The 24,236-nt window shown below is 31.9% G+C and overlaps 1 protein-coding gene and 1 non-coding gene across 3 annotated transcripts in view; one reads left to right on the top strand and one right to left on the bottom strand.

The window, feature by feature from the left end:
- Positions 1–24,236, bottom strand: part of LOC118181844 (LIM/homeobox protein Lhx5-like) — a 425,656-nt gene that overhangs the window by 8,093 nt on the left and 393,327 nt on the right. For both annotated transcript variants that reach the window (XM_085821076.1, XM_085821078.1), the window contains one exon: positions 4,581–4,754. In XM_085821076.1, coding sequence (XP_085677202.1) covers positions 4,581–4,754 — 174 coding nt within the window. The remainder of the gene's footprint in view (positions 1–4,580; positions 4,755–24,236) is intronic.
- TRNAT-CGU (transfer RNA threonine (anticodon CGU)) lies at positions 18,471–18,543 on the top strand. The gene has a single exon. It is a non-coding gene; the product is annotated as a tRNA-Thr (tRNA).

The raw sequence follows: 24,236 nt of genomic DNA, 5'->3' as shown, positions 1-24,236 counted from the left end.
CACTCTAAGTATATGGCGAAAGTCCTGTCCTGTGGTTTAGTAGTAGGGGAGGTATGGGAGATTGTCGAACACACCCTTTGGTGCTTTTCCTCAACATTGGGTTGAATGTAAAAGTCCATTATTCTCGAGGCTCTGGCAAGCATTCATCCATGAATTACATGAACAAGTCAACAACAACAAATGTCTTTCAGATCCTACTAGATAGAGAATCGAGTTATCAGTCTCCAGTCTGAATTAAGTCGATAATCTGAACCGTTCTAACTTGAATTAGGATGACAAAATTCCTACGATGGTTAAAAATAGCGTTTTTTATTAACTCTTTGAATTTAGCAAAAGGCACCACTTGCGCAACAAAACAAAACTCCGAAACTTTTGATCCTTAAAATAACATAAAGGAAAATTTGAATTTAAATAACGCAGTCTGAGACCACACACAGAATAGCCTAATTAAGCTGGTTCAAGTATTTAACGACACACTAGTCGTCTAGCAAAACGGTCCATAGCCGGTATAAGCTTTAACAAAGTTGGCCATAGGATGTAAACTGCAAGCGAGGCTGAGAGAAGCTCTTACTATAAAACATCTAAAGCGTCAGCTTAAATACTCTGCACCTAATTTGCATTTTGGTGAGGACTTGAAAAAAAGAAGTTATAGTAAGATTTCAAATCCTAATAGTTGGTTAATTAACATAAAATCATCATATACACTGATGTAACGTAAACTCACTGTATGATTGAATCCTCCAATATTTAACTTCTATAAACTCGAGCACTACTATATCTTAGACTAAGAACAGCTATAGTATAGCATATGATGAACATCCATGTTCTTATGCATCATTCATAAAATGCTTTAAAAAGATTTTTGCAAATTATGCTATTAGTTGAATGCTTTTTTTGTTAAATTTCTCTATTTAAATCGACTAAAGAAACTTTAATGTCACATATAATTATTGCAACACATCTTTCAAACGAAAAATCCTAGAAGAAGTCCATAAGGATTCCAGAGATCATGAAAGGAGGACATTCATTTAAATTAATGCAATTCTGGGATAATTAGTAGCATAGCTTGTATCCCCTAAGGATTTAAAAATAAATGAAATTATTGAGAAAGATGTTACATTCCCTCTATCATTTTTATTACAAAATGAAATAAAAAGTCTTTTTCTGATACATAAAAGGAAATATTAACTCGATGAATAAAAAATACGACTTCAAGGAAATAAATTCACAAACATACTTTGCGATGTTTTCTTCAAAATTTACACTTAAGAGTAAAGAACTGTTTTCGCCACTTCTTAAGAGAGCGAGAATATTTCTCCCATTCAAAATTATTATAAAAAGCCTTCCTGTTCCATCTTTTAATTATCCTTTTTTAATAAGTTCTTAAAGATAGATCTTTCCATCTAGCAGCAAATATAAATTCGTCGGAAAGAGGAGAAGAAACTAATTTCAGACTTGAAATATAATCTGCAAATTTCTAATCTACAAATTAAACCGTGTTTTAAATTGAGATCATTTTAAAGAATTTCCGTCTTTCTATCAGATTGTAGATTTGAAAGAAAGGTGAATGTTAATATGATACCTTTTGAAGTTCTCTTGATAATAAATGAGAAAAAAGTGTTTTTCTTTAAAGAGCCACCTGAAGATTCAATAGGAAGAAAAAGCCTTAACAAATTATGCAGACAGATGCACAAGAGCACGTAGTTCGGTTAGGGTACTTTTAAGAGAATTTCAGTAATTCTTCAAGCATATTACCAGCGAGTAAAGAAATATTGTGTGGAGAAGGCATGCCTTTTGAATGCCAGGATAATTTTCTTTAGGATTTCAACAAAGCAGCTTTATATTATACCATTTATCTAGATTTCAGTTTTAAATTCGATAATAATCGATAGAAAAGGACACTAATTTGAATTTTAAAATTAAAAAAAGTTCAACATTAGGTTGGCATTGTTTTGTTTTTCCTCTTACCAATGAAAAATATCTTTCATCATTAAAAACAGTTACAATAATATAGTCATTTCGTGGTGCTTCCTTTTTTCATGTTATAAAACTGTCCAGATTCTCTGCAGATTTTGTCGTCCAAGTCTCTACAAGTGAATATTTTAAGTGTTTTTTTTTGGGGGGGAGGGAGGGAGTTCTATTGAAAAAGCTAGCTGTTCAGTTCGTAAAGAATTGATTTCAGATTTTTATTTTTAACTTTTAATATTCTTTATAACTGTGCGTTAACTTGTACCTTCCAAACTAAGATGGAGTTAAAATTTTACATCATCAGCAGGAGCATAATGAATATCAAATTCTAATTCATAAAAGATTAATAAATATTCCGTCTTTATTGTCTTTTCTAATCGTCTCAAATATCCAGCAGATTAGTCATATTTCATTGAAGTGTTCCATATTAATCTGTGACAAATCTATCAGATGCAGATAATAAATCGTCAAGCGTAGATAATGTGGATAGTAATCTATCAAATATAGATAAGGAGAAATCGAACAAATGTAAATAGTAAGAGCAGTATTCTAGTGCCTTTTTTTTTTTTTTTTTCTTTTTTCTTCTTTTTCTGAGACATAAGCCTTATTTAACTTCGAATCCTTTTTTTTTTTCAACTTTTCACAACAGATGGCGCTAAAGTTTAGCTTAAATCCTTTTAATTATTTATTTATTGTTTTTTATCTCTTTCAAATGAATGAAAGGCGAACGCTGTGGGATACACGACGGCGTCCTAGTATAAGCTTTTCTTTAGAAGCAGGTACTAGGAAATGAAGGTCTCCTATGAAAAGAGCAGATTATTTAACTCGTTGAAGCAGAGCGGCACATGCTATTTCATTGAAAACTCTACATGTATGTAAACTAGTGAATACTTAAGACAGAATTTTGATTAATTTAAAAAACAGATTAAATTTTGTTATAATTCTATTCATTCTTTTCTGTTTATTCTTCTTTCACAAATAAATGATGATGATTTTTACAATAATAACATATTTGCTATTTTTATGCTATGTTTACTTTAGCTAACTCCGACTCTCTATACAGAAAAACTAAAATATTTAAAGTTCACAAAAATAAAAAAAATATATATATAAATATATTTTCTAATAAAACAATTCGAGATATTCATATTCGAGGTCATTTGAAACTAAAGCTGTTCTGCAGCCGAAACGTTTCACAGAATATGCACCAGCCGTTGCCACACATTTTCCTAAAATTAATAAACAAATCCATACTAGCTGCTTTAAGAAATAATTTCAGCCAGTCGCTTAATTACCAACTTCGGGAAGAAATATTTTCAGGCAAAAACTTTTAAGATATTAATCCATTACCATGACTAAAATTTTAAGTGTACGACTTCTTGGTGTTGAGGGAAAAAAACTGAAACAATACCCCCAGTTTTTTTACAAAAAAATAACTGATGATACATATTGAAAAATCAAGGAAAAGGGGAATTTTTCGATAATTACTGATCGACCAAAACGTGTAAAAAAGAGGGTGTCATTTGCACATTGATCAGGCAAGAGGGGGAAAAAACCTCATATTTTCGGGCCTTTTCTTCCCTTGCCGGTAGATTTCTAGCTCATTTCTTGGATATTTCTTTTTCCTGTCCCAATATTGAGCGATTTTTCGATATCGGAAAGAGGCAGATGGTAGATATTTTGAGTTTAATTAAACTTGGTGACAAATTAGAGACTTTGTATCGACGAAAGCAACATTCAAAGAACTGCTATTAGAATTTCCCGTACCCTCGTCATCATTTGTTTTGTCTGGTCTCTTCGGTAATATGAAACTGAGGTTTCGGTTCCGTGTAAAGTGAAAGCGTCATTTTCATTCTGTCAAGAACTGTCGCATTAAATTGATTCCATACAGAATTGTTGTTAAGTAACTTAGTTTTTTGGTTCTTTAAAACTGCGTTTCTTAAAACTTGCCTTAGACATTTTCCATTTAATACAGCTGAACCTCATTACACCATTTCCTAGATTAGTTAAAATGTGATGCACTAAAGGCGATGATTTCTCAAGTGGAGTAAAGAAAATAAAACTGAACTGGTTTTTGAGAATTCTCATTAAATTAAAAATCTAATCTAGAGGAAGAAAGAAATGTTATATTTAATTAACTACATTTTTGCTTCATTTTAAAGTAGCTGCCATTTAAACAGTATTGAATTAACAGATGCATTATTCTCTCAGAATGCATAGCATAAAATAATCCTTACGCGTTGTTGTCTTCATAAGTGAAAGAAGGATTTTTAATATATCTGTAGGGTTTACTTTCATTTTCCAATAGTTATTTTTATTTTGGAACAAGCCTTTTTATACAATCTCTTTTCCCTGCCAGAATGACTTTTCAGGATTACGATTTCTGTAAATGAGGTAGAAATGAGTGTTTAAGCTGAAGTCTAAGTCACTTCCGTAGGACAACGTGTTCTACCTTTCGGCGACTTTGTTACTGCTAGTCTAAACTTAAGCGTTCTACGGCCGCACTGTTACGTGACCAGCAATGAAGTTATGATTATAGATCAGATTTTTTATAGTTTTAGGTATTTTTAAAAATCGAAATTAGTTCCATTTCTAAAAGGAAATCTTTTTACCTGGTCCGACAACTGCTGAGAGGGGTTGCTCCATACTAGTTGGAGGAGGAGGAACATTTTGGCCGGGACCGAGGACACCGTGATAGGCCATTCCATCTGGTGGAGGTTGACCAGGGAAAAAATCGTAAAAGCCTGGCTGGGCCCCGTATCCGAAGTCACCTGGGCTACCCGAATCTGGAAAAGATAATGAAAATAAATTTAATTACCATATCAACAGCATAAAAAGGAGTTATCTTGCTTCAGTGTAAAAATAACCTTAATATAACTGTCAGAGACAACATCATGTAATTAGGAACAGTGCGTATGGTACACTCTGCACAATAGGGTCGAAATTGTGCTTTTCATGTCTCGAAAGCGCGACTTGATATGTATTAGATTTTTATACAGCGTTGTTTAAACATAGATATTTTGACACAAAACCGGATTTTTTTCTGAAAAGACATACCGATTTTTTTATATATGTCGATGCTATGATTCATGTTACGTCAAAGTGTCAAGTTTTCTAAAACTTGCACGAGGAATTTTAAAAATATTATCTTTCAAAGTTTTAGCTTCTAAGTATTATTTGAAAATGGTATGTATATATTAATCTTTCTTTTTTTTAATAAACTTACTGATTCATTGATTCCTTCTTTCACAATTCAAAATTTAGGTTCTATCCAAATAAAATTCGCAGATATTTTCTGATTTATTTTTTTAATTTGTACTTTTTAGTAATTTTTAGCCATTTTTCAAAAAAAAAAAAAATATAACTTGCAAAATTTTCACCATCACCTGAAAATAGATATATTTCTAGCATACCTGCAAAAAAAAAAAAAAAAAAAAAAAAAAAAAAAAAAGAGTTTTGCATTCTAAATTTCTCAAGATATACATGAATTTATATATTGGATCGTTTGAAATTTGGCATATTTTTTACAGGCGATAATAACGCCAAATGTGGTTTGCGCACTTTGTTATTCGAGATAACAAATGCTGTACCATTTTTGCCGTTTGTACACAATGAAATGAAAAGGAAAATAGGTTACCATGAATTCATAATTTCGCCAATTGAATTATTCTTGACTCAAAATGAAAAAAGATGAGCCAAGATAAATTTTTAAACTTTCTCGTTAAGTTTCTGACAAAATTTTACAAATTTAGTATTTAGATATAATTTGAGTTTTCAAATTGAAATATTGAAAAAAAAATAGGCATGTCATTTTAGAAAAAGTCCGATTTTGAGTCAGAATACCTATATTAAAACAATGTTCTCTCTCGATATATAACTGGAACTTGTGGAACTAATATAAGTTCCCAAAAATCAAGCAAACGATTTTTCCTCCTTGAAGAACTGTAGAAAACTGAAGTTTCTAAAAGTAGAAGAATCAAGGCTTTTTTAACGCAAAAGTAGAAATTCAAAGTAAGCACGCCTTAATGAAGAAACTTTCAGAGAATATACTCAGTAATTTTCTCTTCTTAAAGACGAACCCTAGTTTAGCTGAGGAAAGGGTTATGATAAAAATTACATTACAGGTTGATATTTTCAAGCCAAAATTGAAAGAGAAGTTTATTCTTTAAAATTCTCATTTACCTAACAAGGTCTCAATTTTTTTTTTTTTAAATTTGCATTGAGGCAGGTTAAAAGTCTTATGGATAATCTAACTTTGCTGATACTGTTGAATATGACTCCTTCTCAGGATGCCCTAGTAAATATCCTATAGAACGGCGATATTGTTACGAATGACAGCCGCTTAACCCTAACCGCCACAAAATAACATAGCATCCAGTTACCCATTCTCCGTTGCCATGACAACCGAGAGATGGTTGATACAGCTCGAGCGTCGAATATCTTCGAAATTCTATTCCAGATTAAATCGGGCTGGCGCAGAGTAGAAGTCATAATCCTACCGCTGATATATCGAACATGGTATCTACGATCGAGTAAGAATTACAATCCTTCCATCCCTCTCTTTCCCCCTTATTCTCTGTCTTTGTTCTATGTCTTTTCTCAAAATACTTTGCATCTTCGGGTTCCAAAAGAATGCTGTTCTCCCCATTTTAGGTATTGTTGCAGCGTAATATTGCATTACATAAGGAAATTCTTTGGATTACTGCAGCATACAAAGAGTGAAAATTTTGTCATGAAAATGAAATTCATCAAAATTTTCTCTCTATAAAGTATTTGATTACTGAATATATTTTAGATATGTATATATGTTCAGTTTCAGACTCTACTTGATTTCTTTTCAAAAAAAGATTGATACATAAGTAAAAATTATATGATCATCAAATTTTAAATCCGTTTAAATAAAGTAACAGCCTCAAACTTTTATGAGTACCTTCTTTTCTAGAGGACACATAGCTACTACTGTGCTATCCAGTTCTAACCGTTAATATCATACAATTTTTATTTGAACTGTTTTATCTCTTGAGTCCTTGATATTTCCCATTTTGGTGCGGCTGTAAATCTCCCAAGTAAATCAATGGGAAAGATTACAAGGTATTTTCTCTCTCCTTTTCCCATGCCTAAGTGGTGTAAATGTAAGCATACTCAACGTCTATTAGAAAGTTCGAGGGTTCGAGTGCCCGTGAGGGCACTGCTTACTTTTTACGTCTCCAGGATAAGAAATAATCAAATGACTCTACAAGCTGTTTCTCTTCTTTCAGTAGTTCTGTTTTAGTTTTCTTCTGTACGATTGTAAAGATGTGGATTACGAGAGAGACTCAAAATCCTTATAACTGGCATACCGTCTTTTTGCTTTTTAGCGATTGAGCGTTCTAGAGCCGCAACTCCAAATGACGTAAAGAGTAATTTTTTCTGCCTGAGTTATTTGACAGTGAACTGACAAAAGCAACTTTACGACAGAATTTACGACATAGTTCCTCCTTTCAACAGCAAGAAAGGTGAAATTAATATTTTTAAACCATAGAAATTTCCTTTTTAATGCTTTTCCTGTAACATCAAAAAAATGTACATCAGGTTTTCAATAAATATTTAAAAGCAATTTCTTTACATTTATTTGCCATTCAAGCAATTAATGCTTAAAAACAGATGCTAATTCAGAGTACATGATTGTCATAAATAATACGATGATGTGTAGGTATTCATATTTGAAAAATGGTTTCCTGAGATGAGATACATAAACGGAGTGAAAGAAGTTTAAAAAATAACTAAAGAGTTATATTTATTTATTATAGTTAAAAACTAGACAAGTAAAATATCTTAAAAGAAACATTGTACTTTTTGTTACAAAGGACTTTTGATTTGGAAGCAGGTTAATTTCTGAATTCAACGAAAATATATCTTAGTTTCCAAAAGAATTTTGACTAATATAAAAATAAAGCTTTTGTTTCGAATAAAAGGACGTAATTATTTTAATGTGCTGATGTAGCCTATTTCTTCAGTATAAATACTGTATGGAACTGGTCATTCTCGGGAAATACTTTTTTACGTAAGGCAATCTAAAATAACAGCATTTATAATGAAAAATCACAGTTCAACTTTATGATATTTCGTAAGTTTGAATGTGGATTGTATTAAGGGAACTCATACATCTTAAACCCCTTATGTGCTTCGAATTATGTGACTGTTGCAAGAATTGAGATATTTTATTTATTTTAAAAGTAATTACCTCCAACTTTTTACAGCTGACTACACAATATAGCTGCTTTGGAAACCAGAAAGTTTGTGTTGCCACAAATAGTTTTTTAATTTAATCAGCTTTGTGACAAAATTTTTCATCATGTTTCCACATTGTGCGCATGATATTTTAAAAATGGCTAATGGTACATACTTAAAATTAGATGGAATTCTTTATACGGGCTTTATTTTCCTACTGAACCAAAAATTTGACGAATATTTTAATATTAAAAAATTTTATGCACGAAAATATTACAGATTTTTTTAATAAAATATATTTTATAAACTCAACTCCAAATAAAATAAAAATTTAACATGAAATTCTCAGTTCTTTTGGTTTACAATAGTTTCCAAATGTTATAAAAGCTATATATAAACTATGGAATTAAATAATGCAACGGATACTTTTAAACTGTGCGCGCAAGGTAGAAACATGACGAAAATTTTTGTCACAAAGCGGATTAAATTATAAAAATATTTGTGACAACACGAACTTTTTTATTACGATTTCAGAAAGCATCTATATTATGTAGTCATGTAGTCAGCCATAAAAAGTTGGAAGTAATTGCTTTTAAAATAAATAAGTTATCCCAATTCTTGCGACATTCACATATTCGAAGATCATAAGGGGTTTAAGGTGTATGAGTCCCTTTAAGTAAAAACTAATTATATTACGTTTCATTTCGAGAAACTGAAGTATTTGAAGCTATTCTGAGCATCCTATGCTTTTTCTATAATGCATCTGGCATACTTACTAGAAAATTTAAAATGACATTTCGAAACTAGAAATGTTATCACGATATAACAATATTTCCATTTTCGATTGGTATTTCAAAATCTGAGTCAATAATAACTGAATTTAAAACGGCTACCATCATGCGTTGCCTGCTAACGTTTGAAATGCTTGCCGTTTCCAATTTTGATAGAAAACTCCTTTGCGATAGTTCCGATTGTTCCGTTAATCCTTTCAAATATTTTTTAAAAAATATTAGAAACGTATAATGGAATAGATGTATTTGGGGCTTTCTATAAGCTATGCTAAAAAAGAAATTACGGCAGAGCCGAATTTCAAACTGACCCAATCCCAAAATAGAAATTTTATGAAAAATCTATTAACAGTACCTGGAATTTGCCAGGCGTCACATGAGTAGGGTTACTTGAGTGTGCATGCACCTTTTCATGAAGTGTGGAAGAAATATAAAAGGTATAACCATATCTTCAAAAGTAATAAATAAAAAAGTATATAAAAGATGCGTGGTAGAAAGCGAAGGTTTCTCTATATATTTTTTTATCTCCTGTCCCGAAAGATTCCAGAAATTTGAAGATTTTTTTTTTTTTTTAGAAACTTACGTTTTATACAAAATAAACTGAGTTTCTAGCTCTTTCTAACGCTTTTCGAGAATGAGATAAGGCCCCCTTAATAAACTTTTTTCAGATAAAACCGTTTTTGATAATCACATAATTTTTGAATGCGTTTTTGCTCTTAATTGATGAGGCTTAACCGTATGAATAAATTGTATTTCAGTAAAATTTTTGAAAGTTCGTTGCTAGTTCCTTTTTTTTTAATATTCATTTTGATATTATTTTCTAAATTAAAGCAAGTCTATTGAATTAACTGAATTTAAGCATTTAACATGATCAAGTTCGTTGTCCATTACAAGTGGATTAAGAACAGCTACGAATTCTCAACAACGTCACGAGCACATGTTGCATCGAAAAGAACAAAATTAGGCCGACAAACATCTCTCTTACTCCTCCAGAACAGCGAATGTTGAACGCAGCGTTACACTCCACATCATACCCACGACCGCCACCGCCCTTCCACCTCTCACCACACCAGTGAAGCCCCTGGGTCCCCTGGTTGATGCTAAGGATCTCTGGAGCGCGAAATTAAACGAGGCGTCCCGTCGTCCCTTGCGGCTAATCCAACGACCCCTTCCGACGCCACCCCACCAGTTCTCGGGTCACGTGACCTATGATGGACTATCCAACGGCGGTCGGGTTTTCGCACCCCAGCTGACACTAACTCAAGGGGAGGGGAGGGGAGTTATGATTTTGTGAAATATCTCCCTCCCCAACTTTGTTTCACTACCACCAGACAAAGACGAATCTAGGTAAGCATATGTATGTACCACGCTTGTATTAAGTGCCTTTTCCTAATTACCGGGCAACTTAATTTAGGAGTGTTCGTAGCCAGAATCAAAGGCCGAAGGTGGGGAGTGCAAATAAAATCATGCATCATAAATTAAGCAAATGAAAATTTGGTTGGAAATTTGGCAAAATGGAAGTTAATGCTTCCAGGCATGCATGGATCATTCGGTTGGAGGACAAGCGTGTGTCTAAGTAAGTTTCGAAGGAACTTTGAAAGTCTTTGTAGGCTCTATAGATATGAGATGAACTTAAGAGCGACAGATTTTGAGAAATTAACTGTGTCTTTGGCCAGAATCAAATATGAGATTTTTAAATAACCATCTCCGTGCGCTTAGTGATTGTTACACTGTAAGAACATTGTTATTGATTCCTTACTAGTTTTGTCCAAGGGAAAAAATAGGTTTCTTTTTTTCCCAAAATTGATTGATGAATAATTTAAATATGCATAATTATTTTAGATTCATAATAATATATTACCAACAGTAAGAAATAATTTTTGGAAATTAATAGACACAAGGAAAGAGTTTTCATCATAATTCGTAAACTCTTGCTGTCACTGTTTCGTGATATGCAGGATATTCACATTTACAGCAGAGCTGTAAAGAGTATTTATTTACAAAAGCGTTTAAATTGCATGAGCAGAAGCGGAAATCTGAATTATGGAGCGTTCACTGTAAATCAGGCTTTTTTGTTGTAAACTAAGCTTTGAGGAGAAGAAAAGCGTTCGACTAAGCTTGAAAAACCTTGTAAAACCAAATTTATCATCCCACCTTTTTAGTCCGAAGAGGCTTTGTCCCTGAATGACTATTGTTTTTGTTTTGCGATTTTGCGTTGAATCATTCTATACGGCGGATCACTTTTCAAACTGTTGCCACCAAATGTTAGAGTCCTGCATTATATTTAAAGAAATTAAATAATGAAAAATCTGCATAAATGTATGTATATTTCTTGCATTGTGATAAAACAACGGTACATAGAGCCATTGAATTTTGAATGATGCCCATATTCGTGCCACTTCCACATGCCCATATTCGTAATCATCCTACGAATATGGGCATGTGGAAGACCAAATTTGAAATTTCGAATTTGTTTTATTATCGATTTCATATTCTGTAAAACTTTAAAGAATTTTTGAGTAACAAACTCAGCGATTTAAAAGCGAGCAATGGCAACATTCTACGGCGGAGGAAAAAACTTTTTATCTCCAGCGAGTCGAACTGTGTATCGGAAATTCTAGAGATAGGTTCATTTTAAAGTTATTTTGCGACATTGCTACTGAACTGAATTTTATGGTGCAAAGAACATGATATTTAATAAATAAAGGTAACACACAAAACGTTAAGAAACGTTCCTTTGAACGCAATTTAAAATCTGAAACCTTTCAGATTTTTTTAAGTCTGTGTCGTAACATTACTATCATAACTTCATCTGATCTCCCTAATGTATAATAATAATTATATTGTAGGTTTTTCAAACTTTTATATGTTTATCGAATTTTTATTAAAATCTTGTTTCTTCATATACAATTTCATACGTAGAAAAAAAGGAAATTAAAGATAATGTTGCATTTTCAAATATATAAATAAGCAAAAATGTTTCTGATTTTTATTAATTTTTAGTGTAAAGTAGTTAGTTGCATTTGAGGTACAATGTGATTTAATGCAAATGGCTTATAACTGGCATAAGGCTATGACTCTCAAGAAATTACGTTATATAATAAAACAAATATATTGTTAAATTATTTTTCGATGGAAAGATAGATGTTAAGTATAACATTTTTCTTTTATTTTTGTTTCCCGTGCAAACTATATAATTAAATTCTTTTCTGAAAGGATAAAATTAGAATAAAACTTTAGTTCTTTGTTCGAATTATTTTGGAATATTTATTTCGTATTTCCCGATTACTTTAGAAACCTTATTTTCTAACCATTAAGCTTTTAATTTTTTTTTAATCTACGAAAATGTTTAACTTTTCAAATTTAAATAATTTAACTATTACTAAGTTTTATTGTATGAGATATATGTTATTCATTATACTTAGTTATTCCTTATCATGAATAATGGAGACTGCCTGTTACATAATATCTAGTGCTAGATTTATATGATAATTTTAAATGTATATAATGCAAAAATCCGAAAATCAGAATAATCAAATTCTATTTTACGAATCGTATTTCTTAGCATAAGTTTCACAAACACATTTATTTGAGAAATTATTATTTTAAGATAACCAAATAACACGAAAATAAATTACCTTCAGACAAAGTCTTTATTTCAAAAAACTTCCTGACATATGTAGTTGATTTCAACAAAATGAAAAATTTTTTGCATTTCTTTTCTTATGATAATGTAATAGATAAAGTTACACAGAACGTCTTCCGAAAAAATTTTTTTATTTATTTTTTTATGATGTATTTCGTTCTCAAGAACTGTTGCACTCACAAGTTTGGTAGCAAATAGTATAAATAGCTTCAATTACGTAACTTCTTCTCTCAGCAACCAAGCCTAATTTATTCTATATAATTATTAGCATATGAAATTAAATTATAAACCAGTAAATATTTATTTTGGAAACAACAATACGATTTCCTTCCTTTTTTTATCGGGGAAGGAATGTAGTGATTCATGCAGAAATATTTCTATTTATATGTAGATTTTCCGAATTCATTATCTTTAGAGATTATGTCCCTCAATAAAAAAAGCAAATTCAAGTAAATACTGCTGCCTCTGTCTAGGTCATTTCATTTTTCACCTTTTCTGTTGCTAGCAATAATGAAATTTTAATCTGAAACGCCATCGGAGAAAATAAGTAGGTACCAAGAAGATGAGAATATTTTCAAAACCTTGATATCATTTAAACAAATGTTTCGAAGGAAAGCAATATATGTCCCAGACTTCTAACATCGCTGTGAAACTGGAAACTTTTTCTATATTTTTTCTTTCTTTGAAATATTATTTATTAACATTCAGTGTTTTCTACTAAAATATTTCGTTTCGCAATTTTTAGGTTATTAAACTTTTTATTCAAAAATTCACGGAAAATTTTGAATGGATAAGTACCTTTGCAGAGCTTGTTATTTTTTTACCTCCCAGCAATAGGTAACGAAGGTAATGTTTTTGGTTCAAAAATATTTTTATCGTTATTTAATATTCAGTGAATAAGAACGAATTGGGTTCCTCCCAACATGTCTTTACTATTTGTACTCTCAGATGTCTGTCTGCATGTGAAGATTTTTTCGTCCACGCTAACTCTTAGAGCAAGCTTCCAAAAATTTATGTTTTCCGTATTTAAATTTTTCCATTCATATAAAGAACTGGTTAGATTTTATATGGACTTGAATAACCCGAATTGAACCTTAATTGAAGCCCATAACAGTTTGGCAACATAAAATATTACAGTGTTGCGTATACTATGATATATTGTTGCAATGTGGACGAACATTGTTCACTGATACTTAACTATCTCAGGGATATACGTGCAAATAAAAATGAATTTATATTTGTTAACACAATAGAAAAAACACAGAAGAAAAATTATCGTTTTCGTTTCAAAGTATTATTGCAATTTTCGTTAATTAAAACCAGTTAAACTATATGTAACTCAACTGCCCAATAAAATATAATTTTTAATTAAAAAAATAAGTCTGAAAGCTTTCAAATTTTGTATTACGCTCAAAGGGGTTGTTTATTTAACGTTTTGTGTGTTACCTTTATTTACTGAATATCATGTTCTTCGCATTTAAAGCACATAAATTTCAATTCAACAACGATATCGCAAAATATTTTAAAACAGCGTATCTTTAGAATTTACGATAGACAGACTCGCATGCTGGAAATAAAGATGCTTTTCCCTTTCTGTGTTGCCATTGTTCGCTTTGAAATCATTGAATTTTTTAAAATAAAATTTCGTTTAAATTTTACAAAATATGAAACAGATAATAAAAAAATTCGAAATTGAGAATTAGGGCTTCCAGGTGCCTATATTCGGGTAGAGGATTACGTTATTCAAAATTTGATGTCTCCAGGTAACGTCGTTTTTTCACAATGCGGGAAACATACATACATTCATGAAGATTCTCCATTATTTAATTTCATTAAATATAATATAGGGCGATAATATTTGGTGGCAACAATTTGAAAAGTGATTCAGACTTTCATAGTGATTCAGTACAAAATCCCGTTTTCGGACTAATTAAACTTCTGGGCTAATGCCCATTTGGGCTAACAAAGAAGCATTAAAAAAGATTAGCCTAATAAAGAGAGTTTAACAAGTAACATTTATATGTTGGTACAAATTTAGAAAAACCAGTTTTTACACGCTGCAAATAATACCTAATAAAATATTATACAAAATTTGGTATTAGTGCATAACTTTTTAATTATTGGCACAATAAATTAGGTTTTGTTCACAAACGATCAACGGAAAGTGATACATTATTTAAAGTCAGGGCCAGGCCAACCAGTGCGGCAGCATCCGAAAGCACACTTTAGAGTAAGCAAAAATTTTTAGAATTTATAAAAGCACCAAGCAGCACAATTTTTAAAATTTAACGGAAGCAAAGAGCAGCAAAATGTAGCGGAGATATAATTTTTAGAATTTAGGGAAGCATCTTCCAGTGGAATTTTACAAAGTTCGCAAAGATTGTGCCGAGCTGCGTAATACCTAATGGCGGTCCAACTCAAAGCTGGTTATTATTTAATACATTGAACTGACGGGAAGTCACATCAAGCCATATCAGATTCTTTTTATTGCGAAAAGAGTCATTAAGGATAATCATAGTCATTTTTTGTAATACAATCATCAAGGGCTCTTCAAATGGTTTCCTTTCTATAGCAAGCTTAATGTTGTTGACAAAAATGCTAAATATTTTTAACATGATTTATTAAGACATTTTTCAGGCATTTGATGCTTGTTTATTTTTTTAAACCAGTACATTTTGAAGACATTAGGTATTTCAAGATAACAATACCCGGATGTTTCCAGAAAGGGTAAGCGATATTATTAACTACCGTATATACCCGCGTATAAGTCGAGATATTTTGGACAAAAAAAAAAAAAAAAAAAAAAAAAAAGACTTCAAAGTGGGGGGTCGACTTATACGCGGGGCCATAAAAAATTAAAAGAATCGGAAGTTCAAAAATTTCTTTATATAATGCAGTTGTTTTCTTCCCGCACTCAAATTGGACGACTTATCAAATAAGTCACTTACTTGAAGTAATTTCATGACTTAAATTATGTGACGAACTAATCACTGAGTTTCATACTTTAACTAGAGTAAGTTTCGATTAAACCAAAGAATTTTCGGCCCCCGAACAACCGATCAATATCGAGCAATAAAAAGTTTCGCCAACACGCCAAGAAAAGAGAAATGCAGATAGTTTTTATGTACGTATAAGCCTTTATAATAGTTATTGTTCATTCATGAAATACTTTTATTAACAGGCGTACACGTCAAAATTTAAAAAAATAGCCCACGCAATAATTGAACAGTTTTGAATATTTCTTTTAACTTTTAAAAAGGGAAAATGCAGATAGATTTTATGTACGCGAATCTTTTCCGGAACAAATTCTAGAAGGTTACTATATACAAAGGGAGGCAATATTAAAAAGCCCGATATTACATTAATTGTTCAGTGGGTTAAAGATGCTTGGAACGAAAATACCCTCTGAAATGATTATAAAATCATTTTAAAAATGTTGTATTAGCAACGAACTAGACGGCACGTAAGATGATACTGTTTTTGAAAGTGAAAATGACGACGAAGGCTCTAGTAGTGATTGTAACAATACAGAGTTCGAGACTGAAAATATGCATGATGACGAGCCAATGACGACAGAAGAGTTCTATGAAATGTTTGGCGAATCTGACCATGAATCGGACGTTGAAAGATTTTGATTTTGTTTATTTACCAAGGTATTTTTTATCGTATATTTACTTTTTTTCTCAGATGATTTTGAATAAATGTAGTACTTAAAAAAAAAAATTCGAAGTTTCTCGATCGATTTCGGAAGTAGGGGGTCGACTTGTACGCGGGTTTCTTATTTTCTACGAATTTTTTATGTCGAAGTGGGGGGTCGACTTATACGCGGTATCGACTTATACGCGAGTATATACGGTATATAATTTCTAATTCTAGTCTAATATTTTGTTCCCAGATGTATTTACAGGACACGTAATCAGTTTGTTTTCTTCAAAAATGGTTTTATTTTGCTATAAGGTAATTTGAAGTTTAATAGTATTTAAGGCTAGTGTTCTATATCAAAAGTTCTTACTCATCTTCTTCTCCCGAGTCTCTATATTAATCAATATAACCGAGAAAAAAATTTGCATTAAAGGAATGATCAAGAAATGCGTGATAATATTTTAGTATAGGTGCTAGAAAAAAATTGGTTGCAGGCTTCATTTACTCTTAGGCATTCAGTTATAAAGTTTCTGAAAATATGGTATAGAATTTCCTGAAATTAATTTAAATTATAAGGAAGGATTCTGTAAATAGGAAATTTAATGTTTTTACGGTCTCTGTAGAATAAAACCGTAATTATTAAAAAATGTATCGTGTTTCAGTAAGTTACAATTAAAACGCACTCTGATTTATTTCAAAAACAAAAAATTAAATAAGGTAAAATCATCTTACGCTTTGAAATAAGATGTTGCGTTTACATTTGTAGGGGTTTTATTACTTTAATTAACCAATTATTATAATTTAAACCTTTATTGTCACTTGTAGTTTCCATTTCCACGCCAGAATGCAGAATAGTGTGGAATTAAACTGAGGTTTTTTAAGATTGTAATCCAGAGGGTGTTCTGCCTTACGAAGCTAGTTTACTAAGTTGTTGATAGCTCAGACCTTGCATCATAATTGTCGATATTTGAATATTTACTCCAGTTAAGTTTTTAAGCTAACTTCGTGTTAAATTGAACTGTGTAGTCTTTGACTACTAGCTTATTATAAATATGAACTTACTGCTATTTTACGTTACCTAACCATAAGTGCTGGACTTCTATTCTTCTTTAGTTTTGACAAAGGTCTTTTCAAGTTTTAGATGTTATTTTAGGCTTAGCGATGATTCGCTGTCAGCCTGTCTAAAGTTTGGTTACAATTTCTGGTACCTGAAAGCACTAAACTTTATACTTGCAATGTCTTTATTTGAGGAATTAATTATTAAATGAGGAAAAAATGCTAATAACTTTTTTCCCCTATTCGATATTTTCTGGGTTGAGATTTTAATCTTTCAGTTTCTAGTTTTAGCAACGTAGTTTTGAACATTAAAGTTATAAGTTATATTCTTCCGCTTTCTTAGCATGACTTCGTAGTGTAGTAGTCAGCATTTTTCAAATTAAATTTAGCTACTAAAGTAAAAGAATTACAATTTGAAAAGACGCTTCCATAAGGAACGTTTTAGGGGAAACTAGTGTCTACGTTAGACATGAGAAAAGCACAAAACTCTCATGCAACCATCCTGTTTGCTGGGATTCAGACCCGAGTAAAAATATTAGTATTTGGCGATTTTACCGCTCTGCCATTGGTAGACTGTAGATGATTATTTAACCCTTTTGCTACTGTCTGCATTTTTGGAGCTTTTAGGGCGTCCTCGTTAAATCTTAAGAGGATTTCATTGGAACAGCAGAGGACTTAAAGAATGTATTATATGAAGGTAATATTGTTGAAGCCTAGTTCTGTATTTTAAAGTAAATATATTTATAAATCTACACTTTTTTATTTGAAAAAGGGAAACATGATACACATAATTTAGTAATATTATAAGGTACTTTCTCCCTCTTTCCCCCATGCCTTCGTGGTGAAACGGTAGCACACTCGGCGCGTATTCAAGAGGTACTGGTTCGAGTGCCTTGCCATTGCTCATAATTCATGTCTCTTGCTTCAAAATAACCTAGACTCTACAGTGCTGCCTGAACTCAAAGGTAGTGGACAATAGTTCGTTACCACCAGGATTTAGCGATTGAGTCCCCTAATAACCAGTCGTCCTTTAAAAGGGGGGTGGGGAATATATGAGGTACCAGAAGTGGACGCAGTGTGTTTAACTAAACAAGTGTGTCTTATGGTCATAACAGGCCATGCCTGGAATATATAGGGTATTTCCTCCCTCTTTCCAGTATGCCTTCGTGGTGTAGTGGTCAGCACGCTCGACGCGTATTCGAGAGGCCCGTGGTTCGAGTCCCGGCGAGGGCATTGCTCATTTTTCATCTTTCCTGCTTCGAAATAACCTAATGTCTGTACGGAGTCACTGGATTTGCTGTTGAGTACATCCACGAATTTCGCACGAAAAATTATCGTTGGCCTTACTCCCTTTAGAATCTGTTTATAAGAATGGGTACGTTAATCACGACAGCTCCAAAATCCTTTTGACACACTTATTGCGAATAGTATTTATATTTTATTTCTTAACATAAAAACGTGGATTCGTTTCTCGTTGCCTTTTTTTATGGTCGAAAAAACGAAGCGTTAAATGAACGGAAATAAGATTATCATCACACAATTCACAGCCATTTGAAGGATAATCAATGATGTAAAGTAATTGTTTTCAATAAAAATGTTTGTTGAAAGTTGTTTATTAAGTTCAAGCTGAAAGTGCCATATTCTTTAAAATTGTCTCAGAAGCGAAAAGAAATGCAGTGCAATGGCAAATCCACACCTGGAGAGCGGGTCTGAGGGGTCAATAAGGAATTTTACCACGGGCAGCTCATCAATAATCAAGGAATCAATTTTCCTTCGGGGCCAGAAAATTGGGCAGTCAAAGAACATTAAAAGCTGGTGAATATTTAAGCACAGTTCGCGAAGGGGTTTGCTGAATTTGATTGATGATTAACCATATACTTCTTTGTTGGGAAAAGCTCCATCTGAGGTAAAGCGTTAGCTGATGGCTGGCAAACTGGAAGTTCTGCAATAGGTTTGTGTTGCTGAACGTTGAATTTTGAGGCACGAGCGCTTTCTAGATCATTCATAAAGAGAGAAAATAATTGATTGGGCCATTAGTGGGAGATTTTTGTGCTACTTGAATTGAATGTTACGAGAGACTGGTTGCTGGAAACTCCTATTCCCGAAGGTATATACGAGTAAATTTCCCAGCATTTCGATTTTGAAGCTTTGTTTCCTTGTCTCAGCTCGAGCATAATATTCTTCTAAATGAAATCTGAAATGGTTTTATAATCGATTTTCGTGACATTGAAAATTGTCAAACACATGAAACAAACGGTATGTATGATTTTGTTCGCACTACCTTACATTTACGTGAAGAAAAAAATGATAAATTTAAAAAAAATTGAAATGTTTCAGATTTTAAAAGTCGCCCAAAAAGATTTGCTAAGGTTTTTTTACGCTCTCGCTGACCTCGCAGTTTACAAGTCTGCTGTTGCACTCGCTCCTAGTCTTTTAGCTTTATCATTTTGTCTTTTAGCTTTATCATTTTTATCTTTGAACTTTATCATTTAGCTTATTATCTTCTCACTTACGCCGTATACAAATCAGCAGGAAAATTACAAAAATTTTAAAAGCATCAGAGCAGCATACATTTAGAATTTTTGATGCAGCGCGTTAAGTGTTTGCATACATTCTTCTGCATATTTTAATCTTTTCCAGTTCTTCATATCAATGTTCAATTTTCTTACTAAGATGATTTTACAAAACTTTTTTCTGTCTTTTTACTATTAACGTTTTCTGTGCTTACCTTATTAAGTATTACATTCTTGACGTTTACACCACATAAAATTCGATTTAACAGCAAAATCACAAACTACTTAAAAACAGCATATCTTTAGAACTTCCGACAGACAGTCTCGGGCACTTGGGATAATTTTTTTAATTCCTTAGCGTGCTCGCTTTGAAACCGCTGAAATCGTTAATAAAAAATTCGTTGAAGTTTTAAAAAACATCAAACAGGTAATAAAACAAATTCGAAATTCAAATTTCAAGCTTCCATGTGCGCATGTTCGGGTGGAGGGCTATGTTACACAAAAATTTGATGGTTCTAGTTGCAGTTGTTCTTTCTTTTTTTCACAATGTGAAAAACGTGCCTAAATTCATGCATATTCTTCATTATTTAATTTCTTTAAATATAATACACGGCGATCATATTTGGTAGCAATATTTTGAAAAATGATACACCTCATTTAAGTGGTTCAACGCAAAATCCCGTTTTAAGACTAATATCCCACGCGGGACTAACGTCCCATTTGGGCTAAAAAAGAGAGAATCTTTAATGAAGTTAGTTATTTTAACGTCCAACTTGCGTAGATTGGAAAAATATTTTATTTAATAGCATGCGGTATGAACATGTCAAAAAGCGCGTTACGATAGTTGTTAACGCTGGTTTTTTGAGCGAGAAACTGATGTAATATGAGTATAACAGGTTATTTTTTTAATACCATACTTAAAAGTTGTTTCGCTTATGCTCCAATCTAACCTTTTCTAAGTATCTTTTAAATGCGATCTGTATTTTAAAATAACAAGCTTTTGTGCTCCACCCGCAATAGAGAATAAAGCAGGAATTCTTAATAGTAGCTGCCTATTAGGTGCCTCCACCATAAAATGGCCACTATTCTGGCCTTAGAAGTCACCAGTATCAAATACTGAAAGAGCGAAGTTCTCAGAGGAAGCTGAAATTGTTAAGCATAATGATTATTATCACTTAATTCGATTTGCAAATTTTAATAAAAACTGAATTAATTTCGAATTAACTATACTGATGGTATTTTTCATATTTTATACAAATTTAGCCAATTTTTGCTTAACAATACAATATTGTTAGAAATAAAACATTTTATCTCCAGCGACTCAGATTTTTGCCATTCGGTAAAACGTCTTTCAGTTTTAATTCATTAATTCGGCTATTTGAAAGCAATACGTTGTCATTGCCTGAAATAGAATATTTATTGTCTCCATGCACTAGTGTGTTGCCATTCAGTAAAGCATTAGATACTTAACTTTCAAATTTAGTCTTTTTACTACTGAATTACCAAGAACTGATTGAAAAGCTATAAATGCGTTGCTTCGAAATATTTTTTCCACTTTTTAATCTGACACATTTAAATAAAAATGCATTTAAATTTCTAATTAGAAATATTATAATATATATGCATATTTAGAAATATTATTATGTATATTACAATATTATAAAGTATATTATAATTTATATTGCATATGTGTATTTTTATGTAGTGACACTAGTTGGAGGCAATAAAAATAGTTATATACTTTTTTTCTTTTCTATGATGATTCTCCTAGCGGCTGGACGTTCGAGCAACTAGTTTTCAAATAAATAATATAACAAACATAAAAAAGAGCACGGCAATACCTAAGACTCTACCGGGAATTCTAAAGATATGCTGTTTTTAAACATTTTGTGATTTGCTCTTGAGTTTTATGTAGCATAAGTGTAAAGAATGTTATGCTTAATAATCAAGCTAAAAAGACAAAAAAGTATGTTAGCTGGGAAACGCAGACTGGTTACGTACAATGCTAAGCGATAACCTGTTGATGCCGATGCTTATTTGAGTTCTCACTGTGCGCTTTTCTTAGTTAAAAATAGGAGAATGTTCAAAATAATCAGATGTCATGACATCAGAAGAGTTAAATTTATTCAAACGATAAATTAAATTTAAGCAACTACTATCCAGACATAATTTTTGCATAGACGTACATACTTTTGAAAGAATGCATGCATACATACATACACTGAAAGCATACATAAGTGTAGGCGGAATTTACTGTACTTAATACAGATTTAAATTTAGCAGTTTCCAAGTGACTTACAATAAAAGCAATAGCAAAGCATTAAAAAGACTTCTGATATTTGAGACGTGTCAAATAATGTCAAGGATGAAGTAACTATCTTTGAAGACAGATAAGCGTTCACCATTCCTGGCTTATGTGCTCATGTAAGAACATACATTTTCCATCTGCAGCATTTTATTCTAATATTTTTCTTTGCAGTATCCTTCCTATATTCAAAAGATTGTTTGTAACTTCCTACGAATACTAATTTCCTTCATGCCGCGTGAGAATCGTCAAGAAGTTCCTTAACTTTATGAGACAGAACCCTGTTTATAGTCAAAGGTAACTAAAGCAGAATTTAATAATTTGTCCTTGACAAGCATTATTTTACAAATATCAGAAACATGCAAAAGTGTATCAGCTACGGACTTGTCTCAAATAAAATACAAGACTTATAATTTTTTATATTAGTTTTAACTGACAATGCGTTCAGTTGAGATAAAAATTTCAAGCAAAAACAGTCTCTTTTTATCCAATTTTGATAGATAATATTTTTTTTAATTGTATGTTACCATGACATCACTTCATTAGCAAAAAAAAAAATCAATAATTTATATAAAAGTATACATATTATAATACAGAACTTAATACATGCGTCGAATAAATTCAAAAATCAATATTCGATAAGTTTCTTTACATAAAATTCTACATTTGTCATCAATTATAGAAGCATATTAAGTGTAATATAAAAATGAATGTTTCCAATAACTGTGTTTTTGTATTATAACTCACTGAGATCTAATATGATATTTATATTATAATTATAAGGAAAGAATTTATATTTGAAAAATATTACTATTTATCTTAAAAAGAATAATGATTTTACTAGTTAATTTTATTCATTCCTTTTAGTAATTTACATCTTTGGAGACTAAGTGATGAATATTACTTCAATTATTTGTAATTCAGTGCTGTAGTTGAAAGATTTCAAAGTGTGTTTTCATAAAGTATGCTGAAGAATGTGATTAATTAAGCATTAGATTATTTTTTATATATGATAAAGAATAAAAGACATTTTATTTAATTGTAGGTGAAATATAGTTGCCAAACTTTCTGACTATCATAAAATAATAAAATCAGAAAGAAACCTATAAGGTATTTTCTCCCTCTCTTCCACATGCCTTCGTGTAACTCGAAGCACACTCGACGCGTATTTGAGAGGTCCAGAGTTCCGGAGATGGCACTGCACATTTTTCACCTCTTCGACTTCAAAATTCTAATGACTCTACAAGTGGCGCCCGAACTGAAAAGATGGTTGACGATAATTCTTCACCACCAAGATTTGGCGATTGAGTCCTTTACCCCAGTGGCACTTTATAGGGTATTTTCTCTCTCTTTTCTGCATGCCTTCGTGGTGTAATTCGAGACACACTCGACGCGTATTCGAGAAGTCCAAGGTTCGAGTCCCGGCAATGGCAATGCTCATTTTTCATCTCTCCTGCTTCGAAATCCTAATGACTCTACAAACATTTTAAAAAACTTTAGTGATATATCACGGCTATCCTACTTCTTCAAGTTGAAATTTAGACTTCTGTGTGAAAATACTGACGAGTAAATTACGTATTAAAATGCAACTTGAAAATACAAGATCGATATTTACTATCCATAAAAATATGTGCAAGTTAAAGAGATTTATGCTTAGCATTATATATGGAAACTTACGAAAACTAGCAGACTTGAATCAGGTATGTATCGACGAACAAAATAGGTCAAATAAAATGAGCAATGAATAATTTCTTAGAAGTGTTCTATGAATGCATCTTTATCTCCAAAAATAGCTTTCTGATGTTTGCCTTGCTCAAATAACAAATAAAATTTAGTTGTCGTTAGAAGTACAACTAATTTTATAGAAAGACAAAGATCCATCACTGATGTTTTAGGCTGTTTTTATATAGGGTGTTTCAGCACAGCGGTTACAAATTTTCAGGGAGGAGTCCACCTAGAGGATGGAAAATCACATAGGAATGCAGGCTCGGAAGCGCTTCCCTGACGCGGTGGTGACAGCACAAAAGAAAGACACGAACAAAGTGAAGAAAACATGTTTAATATGCTTAATACAGCAGCTACTAATAAATAAATGCAAAAACAGACAA

This window comes from Stegodyphus dumicola, chromosome 7 (assembly GCF_044657685.1).
Source record: "Stegodyphus dumicola isolate Sdum_Otavi_A_Nest chromosome 7, ASM4465768v1".
NCBI lineage: Eukaryota > Metazoa > Arthropoda > Arachnida > Araneae > Eresidae > Stegodyphus > Stegodyphus dumicola.
Note: the sequence above shows the minus strand (reverse complement) of the source record. Positions and strands in the feature narration are given on the sequence as shown.